The following is a 10,340-nucleotide window of genomic DNA, read 5'->3' as shown; positions in this document are numbered from 1 at the left end:
GAAGAAGCGGCACCCCCTCATTTTGTTACACTTATTATGTTGACAAAATACGCCAAGTTTGTAATCTTACAATCTTAACTACAAGGGGGTGCTCAAAACACTTTGAAATTTTTCAAATTGTATGAAAAAAAAAATAAGTTACTATTTTTTTGATTTTTATGTAAGTAGTAGTTTTCACATTATTTGAAAGTGTGATTTAAAAGATATTATTTTGAAAGAAAATGTTTTTCTACTTCAAAACTTATACATCACATGTGTAAATAGTGTGAAACCAGATATTTAAATAAAATTCTGAATCATAAATACTCTTTTTGTTGGGTTTCAAACAACATACAAATATTCAACGTGGTTAAGCACCCCCTTGTATAGTTCGTTTTTTTTAGCATTAGAAAGAACTTGCAAGAAGGTAAGCGATCTTAGCATATCTTTTAATTGAAAAACGCTTTTCAAAATTCAAAAACTATTACTTATGAAAGCAGACGAATATAAATGATCGTACTAGATTAATAATTATTACATACACTCGCGTGCAAAAGTATTGCATCACTTTGCATTTTTTCAACTGCACCCAATAATTTTGTAAACCGGTTATTTTCCATTAATTATTTTAATGGGATCATGTCCCTTGAAGTTTTAGCTTTACGAAAAGTTAAAAAACATGGAAAACGGCTCAGTATTTTTCAAATTATCGGCATTTTCCCAATTTGTGAGCGGTTTCGCGTTATCACGCGCACGAGTTGCGCTACCCTTGACCCCTATAAAACGGGGGGTAGGGGAGGGGTTGTTATCAGTCACTTATCAAAAGTTGACCGGTACACATCTCCGCATATTTTCCCGTGAAGAAGACCTGTGAAAAATGGAAACCACTGAAGCTGAAGTCCGCCAAGTCGTCCAGCTCCTGCAAGAGGGGCGTAGCCAACGTTCAGTAGCTGCCACGCTGAATTTAAGTCAATCTACAGTTTGCAGAGTTTACCAGAGGTTCCAACGGACTGGATCCTTTACTTCAAGACCAAGAAGCGGCCGCAAAAAGTGTACATCAGAGAGGGACGACCGCTTCATTGTCACAACATCTCTCCGAGAACGACACCTGACAAGCGTTGCCATCCAGCAGCGTCTGCGTGAGATACGAGGAGTGGCTGCCAGTGAGTGGACAATAAGAAGACTCAAGAAAGCGAACTTGACACCCAGGAGGCCTGCAACAGGGCCCAGATTGCTGGCGCGACACCGTACAGCCCGAAGATAGTTTGCAGAAAATCATATGGACTGGACCATTGAGCAATGGACCCCAGTTCTCTTCTCGGACGAGTGCAGAATATGTTTGAATGGATGTGACCGAAGAGGAAGAGTCTACAGAAGGCCAGAAGAACGGTTCGCCCAATGTTGCTTCTCCGAAAGGGTCGCCTATGGCGGTGGATCCGTGATGTTCTGGGGCGGCGTTTCCTATGACGCGCGAACAGAGCTGGTTTTCGTGCCTGGCGGGGGCCGTGGCGGTGGATTGACCGCTGCAAATGCAGGATAATGCCCGTGTCATACCGCTAGGGCCACCGCAGCCTACCTTCTCGAAGTGGGCATCGACACCATGGACTGGCCAGCGATGAGCCCGGACCTTAACCCCATTGAACACGTGTGGGACTACCTGAAAAGGAGGATTCGGAAGCGGAATCCTGCCCCGGCCAATGTTGAGGAGCTGAAGGGAGCCTTGCTGGAGGAGTGAGACGCTATTCCACAAGATTTCATTAGAAAATGAATTAGGTCTATGAAAAACCGCTTGATTTGTGTGAGGAGGGCTGGGGGTGGCAACACCAGGTATTAATTTAATAATAATAATTTATTTTGAGCCCAGTCTCATTGTCCACCCAAACTTCAATCCATAGACCGGTATACTATTCACTTTTGCTACAATAGTCCCAATGCCTGCTGCGACCGGTTCATGGGTGTCTATTGTTGCGCCTGTGAACGGGTTCCAGCAGGCGTTCTACATGACATTAAAGCTCTCCAAGGGGCCTCTACGTGTTGGATCTGTGTCCCCACGCAAGCCTATAAAAAAAACCGGGATTATAGGCCCGTGATATCCAAAAGGAGATACAAAAATTTATTTTGTATTAAATAAATGACTTTTATTCTTAACTTTCCTAAATTTATTTCTCGACCATTATGTCGCTACTTTCAGTTTCTGATTTCTTTTAGTCTTCAGATTTGAAATTTCATTAAATTTCCGAATTTTCTAATGCGTTAGATTATAAGCTTTCAGTTGATACCAAAATTTTCAGAATCGGCTCTAGTATTGCAAAGATATTGGGTGCGGACGAAAAAATGCAAAGTGATGCAATACTTTTGCACGCGAGTGTATTTGCCGTAACTTAATTTTAAAATGTGTTCAATGTGTTCAAATGTTTTCAATTAAAAGACATCAAGATTGTTTACCTAATTTCTAATGCTAAAAAAACGAAGTATAGTTGAGATAAATTAAGAAACTTGGTGTATTTTATCAACATAATAAGTGTAACAAAATAAGGGGGTGCCCCTTAGGAAAAAAAATGTTTTTTGAACCACCCTAACATATAGTGATACTGGTGTATTTTAAACAAACCAAGCATTTACATTCAGAATTGTGACATTTGATGAAGTGAAACTGCTGATGATCAGAATGGAACTCTTCAACGACGCATAGCTCATGTTTGGGGATTTGTCCTCTTCGTTATATTTGCTAAGCACGTTAGATTTATAAGTCATATTATCGTGAAGCTCAAGTTCTGATGATGGGATCCATAAGGAATCGAGGGAACTCTACAAATCTTAATGGCATTGTATAGTGACTCTTGTATTTTCATCAGGCAAACAAGGATTTACATTAAGAACAGTGGCATTTGATGAAGTGGTATTGCTGATGGTGATCAGAACGGAACTCCTCGACGACTTGTCTTTTTCTAATTGATTGTTAAGCAAGTTACCCCACTGGCAAAACAAGCAAGATTTTGAATTCGACTTCTACCTGAACCTGGACCCGGACGCGGACCCGAACTCGAGATCGCGAATTCGGACACGGACCCGTTTTCTATTTGGTTGGTGTAAATGGAGTTGGTGAATTTTTTGATTAATTCGGGCGAAAACTGGAAGCTTAGGTATCATAAAATGTTCATGAAGAGAAATTGTAAGAGATGGTATCATTACCAACAACTGTGGAAAATACTGTTTAAAGTCTGGCCATCGAAACGTGATATTGACCTTGGAACAGAATTCTTTATATGGCAACAGTCAACACTTGTCAAACCCTAGTACGTTGTTTGTCAAGTCGTGTCAATTTTCGGAATAACAAACGGTTATCTTGCGTTATTATGTCGAAACCCATAAAAAGTTCAGCTAGGAGGTTAATTTATACAATGATGTGTAAATTTAAAGCAAAACAAGAAGAGCGAGCCTCTGCCTTTCGCGAGAAAGAACGATATTTCCATGAAATAATGGCTGCCACAGGTTAGTGCACTGTAATGATTTTGATATTTGTTGAATAGTTTGTACTCCATACTCCATAGTTATTTCAAGACATATTTCATTGGATTAAAGATATTATTCGTTTAGTTATGTTTTTGTTGTTGGTTTCAGCTTGAAATAGTGGTTTCTCCTACATTTAGAGGTTATGTTCCGATTGTAATCTGAAAGATATTTATTGCATATATTTTTTATTTCAGAGAGGATAAGAGATAAAGCCGATGACAGCAGCTTAAATGAGTTGAATGATATTAATAATGCTGTGAAGAGTTTACAACAACTAGAGGAAAATAGTCGGCTCAAAACGGAAATTCAATTTGTGCAAGAAATTTCTGCAATGACAGGTATGATATTCTGACAATAAATTAATATACTTAAGTGTGTTCAAATCCAAATTTATATTATATAGGTATATATAAGCATAAGCAAAGAACTGACATTTAGGTAAAAGTAATATCTTTACCGGATGTAGGGCTACTAAGATGCAACTAGGATAGTGCCAGGATGAGGGAAAGGTCTTAAATAATATTGCTAAAACAGTTATTATAGAAATGTATAAATGGATAGGCACTAGATGACCCTCACATTGGATTCTGATCAGTTGACCAAAACAATTTATTAACCAAACCACCCGCTATTGTTCCCGGGGTCAGGTCAGGGGTTAGGAACTTTGCCACATAGGGATAATTTAGATCACTTATAATATAATAATAGATAATAGGTTACATAGTGATTGATGCTTCCAATAACCATAAGCTATACCATTATTAAAAACAATATATTGTATTTTCTTCTCATTTTCAGATGTTGGTACAGCTACTATCAAAAGAATAAAAAAAGAAGGACAGTCAAATGCAGGTGTTTGGAATACTCCCGGGAAAAAGCGTCCACATAAACCAACAGTTGCCAATTTGGATAGTTTTGACATTAACGCGATCAGGCAGAAGATCAATGAATACTACACAGTGAAGAAACAGGTGCCTACTTTACGTACCTTGTTAACAGATTTAAGAGAGAGCATAGGATTTACCGGATGTCGTGAAACGTTGCGCAAAATTTTATTATCCAATGGCTTTGAGTTCAAAAAAAATATAAACGAACGTAGTATAATCATGGAGAGATATGACATAGCAGCATGGAGGCACAGATTTTTGAGAGCCATTAGTAAATACCGCCAGCAAGAAAAGCCGTTAATTTATTTGGATGAAACATATATTCATCAAAATTATAGGCCAAAAAAATCATGGCAAGGTCCATCTACTAGCGGCGTGATTGAAAAAATTTCCCTAGGAAAACGTTTCATTATTGTACATGCCGGGTCCGAAAAAGGATTTGTGCCTAATGCCCTCTTGGTTTTTAGCACAAAATCTATGTCAGCTGATTATCATCACGACATGAACCGACAGAACTTTTTAAAATGGCTGCAAGAGAAATTAATCCCTAATTTAAGGGAACCAAGTGTAATAATAATGAATAACGCAAGTTATCATTCAACTCAGGTAAATAAACCACCCACAATGCATCAGAGAAAGGCAGAAATTCAAGATTGGCTCACTACCAATGGAATTGATTATGAAACTTACATGTCGAAGGAAGAGCTGATGTGTCTGGTGGACAAATACAAGCCCGACCCAAAATATGAGGTCGACGAAATTTTAAAAGAAAATGGACATGAAGTTCTACGGTTGCCCCCATACCATTGTGACCTTAACACCATTGAACAAATATGGAGTTTAGCTAAAAGGAAAGTTGGTAGCAAAAATATGGGTCTCAGTGTAAAAGAAGTGGAAAAAGCGATTTCGACGGAATTTGGGACGGTAACTCCAGAGGACTGGAAAAAATGCACTGATCATGTACTGCACGTGGAACAAAAATATATAGAACGAGATGGAATCGTCACAACATTAGAACCATTCATTATAAATGTAACCAGTGACAGGGACTCAAGCAGTGAGTCTGAGGAGCCAGTTGAGTTTTTGGAATCTGATTTTGACTATGATAGTTAGTTATAGGTAGAATAGTTCTAGATTAGTTCAGTTCACAGCAAGGCCTGTTCACTTCCTAAGAAAGTTATGTCCCCAAATAGTTTTATAATGAATATTTGCTTCCAACTGTCTTTATCAATGTTCATAAAATATATGGAGGGTAGGTAAGTCTACCCACCATAATAAAAAAAAATATTTGTTAATTACTCTGTCCAACTGCTGTGGTTAAAGTTCATAACGAAAATTTTATTTATTAAATCTTTATTTGAATTATACTGAAAACTTTGTGAATGCGCTTTATTAATTTCTATTTTTTTATTAAGCTGTCAGAGTTTAATTTTCAGTGTATATTTCTATATGTACGAGTAAAACATTGTTTAATAAATAAAATAATACAATGTTATAAACATAAAATTGCCTTGAGATTGATTATCTAGTAACTTTTTAAATAAACGATGGGGAAAACTGTGTTGTTTCTTTTTGCAAACCACCATTGACAGTGACAGTGACAGTTGACACCTGTTGACAATTATCAAGATTGCGTATTCCTAGTTCATAAAGGTTTGCCATATCTACATATTTGAAATTAAAAAAAAAAATCTCAGTATCACGTTTTGATGGCCAGACTCTAGTTACTCTTTATTTAAAAATAACAAAATCAAATTGCATGATTTCATTCGTTTTCTCCACTGTACACAGAATAAGTAATGATATTTAGACTAGACAAAAAAAATCAAAATCGCTCTCCTTCTTGATGCGACTGGCAAATCATATTACTTTTTGGCAACCGAGTTTTTTAACCTAATTAGACCCCGCTGAATCCGAATTTGCCGGTTGCTCGATCGAAATCTTGACCGGAAGTGAGATATTTGACATTAACGGTCCGTTTATTTCGTTTTTCGTAAATAACTTTTAAACGGTGGTGCATAGCAAAAAATGTTCTATTACATAAGTAATATGCATAAAATTGCCTACAAGAAAGATTCAGTACAATTTTTCGCTAGGATCAATATTAAAAGAGATTTTAACGCGGGAAATTTAATTATAATCACTTCTAAGGTCCCGTTTTTTAGGTTTTCGTAAATAACTCATAAACGGTGGCCAATATCAAAAAATGTTATTACACGTTAATAATCTACACAAAATTTTGAACAAAAAAGATTCAGTACACTTTTTGCAGGGATCAATATTTAAAAAGATAATAAAGAGGGAAATTTAATTATACTAAATTCTAAGGTTCCTTGTTTTTATTTTTTCGTTAATAATTTGAAAAGTATGACTCATAGCAAAAAAAATCTTATACATAAATAAATAATAAACGTAAAATTTCCTACAAGAAACATGTAGAACACTTTTCGCTAGGATCAATATTTAAAAAGACAAAGCAGCGGGTAATAAAACTAATTATAATCAATTTTAAAGTCCCGTTTTAGTTTTTTGTAAATAACTCGTAAACGGTGTCCCATAGCGAAATAGGTTTTTAAGAATAAATTATCTACATAAAATTTCCTCCAAAAAACATCTAGAACACTTTTCTCTAGGATCAATATTTCAAGCGATATTAAAGGAAGAAAGTTAATTACAATCAGTTCACAGGTCACTTTTTTTTAGTTTTTCGTAAATAACTCGTAAACGGTGGCCCGTTGCAAAACAATATTCTACATAAATATTAAACATAAAATTGTCCACAAAAAAGGTTCTGTACACTTTTTCGCTACGATCAATATTTAAAGAGGTATTAAAGGGGGTAAGTTAATTATAATCAATTTCCAGGTCCCTATTTTTAGGTTTACGTCTATATAGGTAAAGAACTATTTTATTTTATTTTATTTTCAAAATTTAGACCCAGTAGTTTCGGAGATAAAGGGGGGGGTGGTATTTTTTTGTATTTTAATGTTTTATTTTGGGGAAGGGGGCTTTATCTCCGAAACTACTGGGTCTAAAATTTTGAAAAGATACACAGAATAGAATCTATAGATGACAGGAAAACCTATTAGAATTATGCAGTCAAGCGCGAGTCGGACATTACTTATAGTTTTTGAACCGATCCCTACAGGTTTTTTAAAGGCAATTCACTCGCGTTTCACATATATAAAATACACTGTTAAAAATTGGGTAATGTACGGAACCCTTGCAACGCGAGTCCGACTCGCGCTTGGCCGGTTTTTATTCATTTTGAGGTACGGAACCCTAAAAAGAGAAAAATGTTCCATATGTCTTTCGTAGAAAATTTTATATCGACTATTTATTTACAAGAACATTAAGAACTTATTTTGCTATAAGCCTTATTTTACGAGTCATTTGCGAAATCCTAAAAATAGGGACCTGGAAATTGATTATAATTAACTTACCCCCTTTAATATCTCTTTAAATATTGATCGTAGCGAAAAAGTGTACAGAACCTTTTTTGTGGACAATTTTATGTTTAATATTTATGTAGAATATTGTTTTGCAACGGGCCAGCGTTTACGAGTTATTTACGAAAAACTAAAAAAAAGTGACCTGTGAACTGATTGTAATTAACTTTCTTCCTTTAATATCGCTTGAAATATTGATCCTAGAGAAAAGTGTTCTAGATGTTTTTTGGAGGAAATTTTATGTAGATAATTTATTCTTAAAAACCTATTTCGCTATGGGACACCGTTTACGAGTTATTTACAAAAAACTAAAACGGGACTTTAAAATTGATTATAATTAACTTTTCTCAAACATGCAATGAAATATTGATGTTATGTTCCTTATAATAGGCTGCGAAGTATGATGTTTCAGGTGCGGCTAGGACAATAGGTAGTTAATGGAATTTCATACAAATCTTGCAGGCCTAGGCCGGCAAAGTCCTCTTTTTTAATTTCCATTTCACAGATATTTGTGACACAGCATCGTGACATTCATCCATAAAAAAAAAACTAAAGGCAGTATTTGCTTTATGGTCCGTAATGACACTCTGCCACTACGCCTATAAAAAAAAACAAAAAACAATGTTTGCTATAATTTGCAGTTTTATTTGTATAAAATCAACATGAACATAATAAATAATATATTATTAACCAAATACTATAATTTATATTATAAATTTAAGTACACAAATAAAAACATTTAAAATATTTCATCTAAACGTTAGCGGTAAAAAGGTCTACTCAAACACGCGTAGTTATTTTTTTTAATTGTTATGGAGGCAAAGTTGAAAAATTTTCACTCTGTATTTCTGTTTTATTTGATTTATGGTGCGTTGTTGATTTTTGTACTTTAATATGAGTTCCGACGAAATAATGAAATTAATATTAATTGTAATCGTAGGAGTTGGAATTGGCAGCGTAAGCTGAATTGATTTTAAATAACTTGCTGCCTCTGCCGCCAAGTCAAAGACGAAGTATGTATATGGTTGCTTATGGCAATTTTATTATTTGAGAAACTAAGAAAAATGGCTTACAGTTTATTAGAAACAGTTTACTGGCATATTTTAAAGAAATGAAAGTAACTACAAAATCAAAATCGTATTTAGATACTCCATGCATAAAGCAACGATGTATGTGCAACATGATATCAACATGAAAGACTATGTAAGCTTATGTGACGAAAACGACAATCAGACGGATACAAGGCGAAAAAATCAAAGAAACATGAAAATATACGGGTAGCAAAAATACACGACTCGTGTAAAACATACGCGTGATATAGATATAGGTACGTGTTAGTTATATTTTGGGTGTGTTTACTTTTAGTTTTTTATATAAATAAAACTTGGGTTTCGTGCATTTTTTATTTTATTTATTTCATTGCATGTTTGAGAAAAGCACTATACATACCTCGGCGGGAAATGGGGTTGCCCGCGCTCAGACCTATCCGGCCTCGCTTCGCTCGGCCGTCTATATGTCTTCGGCCGGCAACCCCTTTCGTCCCGGCCTCTGTAGTAATGTACTATTATTACCCGCTGCTTTGTCTTTTTAAATATTGATCCTAGCGAAAAGTGTTCTGCATGTTTCTTGTAGGAAATTTTACGTTTATTATTTATTTATGTATAAGATTTTTTTTGCTATGAGTCATACTTTTCAAATTATTAACGAAAAAATAAAAACAAGGAACCTTAGAATTTATTATAATTAATTTTCCCTCTTTATTATCTTTTTAAATATTGATCCCTGCAAAAAGTACTGAATCTTTTTTGTTCAAAATTTTGTGTAGATTATTAACGTCTTACAGCATTTTTTGATAGTGGCCACCGTTTATGAGTTATTTACGAAAACCTAAAAAACGGGACCTTAGAAGAGATTATAATTAAATTTCCCGCGTTAAAATCTCTTTTAATATTGATCCTAGTGAAAAATTGTACTGAATCTTTCTTGTAGGCAATTTTATGCAGAATACTTATGTAATAGAACATTTTTTGCTATGTGCCACCGTTTAAGAGTTATTTACGAAAAACTAAAAAAAGGGACCTTTAATGTCAAATATCTCACTTCCGGTCAAGATTTCGATCGAGCAACCGGCAAATTCGAATTCAGCGGGGTCTAATTAGGTTAAAAAACCCGGTTGCCAAAAAGTAATATGCTTTGCCAGTCGAAATCGATTTTATGAAAAATATGACCAGTCTAATTACTATATATGTTCAGAATATTATTTGAATAAACTTAGGATAGGAAATAAAATGTGTGTTTTTATATCTTTAAACCCAATTACTAAGTAGACTGCACATACATTAAAGTCACATTAAAATTCCATTTTGCGAAATAGAGATTTCAACCTTTAACTTTGCAAAAGTAGATAATTGAAATATTCTAAAAGCAATAAAAATAGATTAGGTTAGATTCGAGCTACAATGACATTAGTTTGGGTTCAAGGCAAGGTTGCAGGGCCTCAACAAGGGAAAAA

At 34.9% G+C, this 10,340-nt stretch overlaps 1 protein-coding gene across 1 annotated transcript; it reads left to right on the top strand.

Moving 5' to 3' along the window:
* Nucleotides 1-2,283: 2,283 nt before the first annotated feature.
* On the top strand, nucleotides 2,284-5,919 carry LOC134670501 (uncharacterized). The gene is made up of 3 exons (XM_063528319.1): nucleotides 2,284-3,471; nucleotides 3,687-3,830; nucleotides 4,291-5,919. Exons 1-3 carry the CDS (start codon nucleotides 3,246-3,248, stop codon nucleotides 5,490-5,492), a joined length of 1,572 nt encoding a protein of 523 aa, XP_063384389.1. The 5' UTR covers nucleotides 2,284-3,245; the 3' UTR covers nucleotides 5,493-5,919.
* The last annotated feature ends 4,421 nt before the right edge of the window (nucleotides 5,920-10,340 follow it).

The sequence above is a fragment of the Cydia fagiglandana genome, chromosome 14, assembly GCF_963556715.1.
Source record: "Cydia fagiglandana chromosome 14, ilCydFagi1.1, whole genome shotgun sequence".
Lineage (NCBI taxonomy): Eukaryota > Metazoa > Arthropoda > Insecta > Lepidoptera > Tortricidae > Cydia > Cydia fagiglandana.
This window is presented reverse-complemented; position numbering and strand designations above follow the sequence as displayed.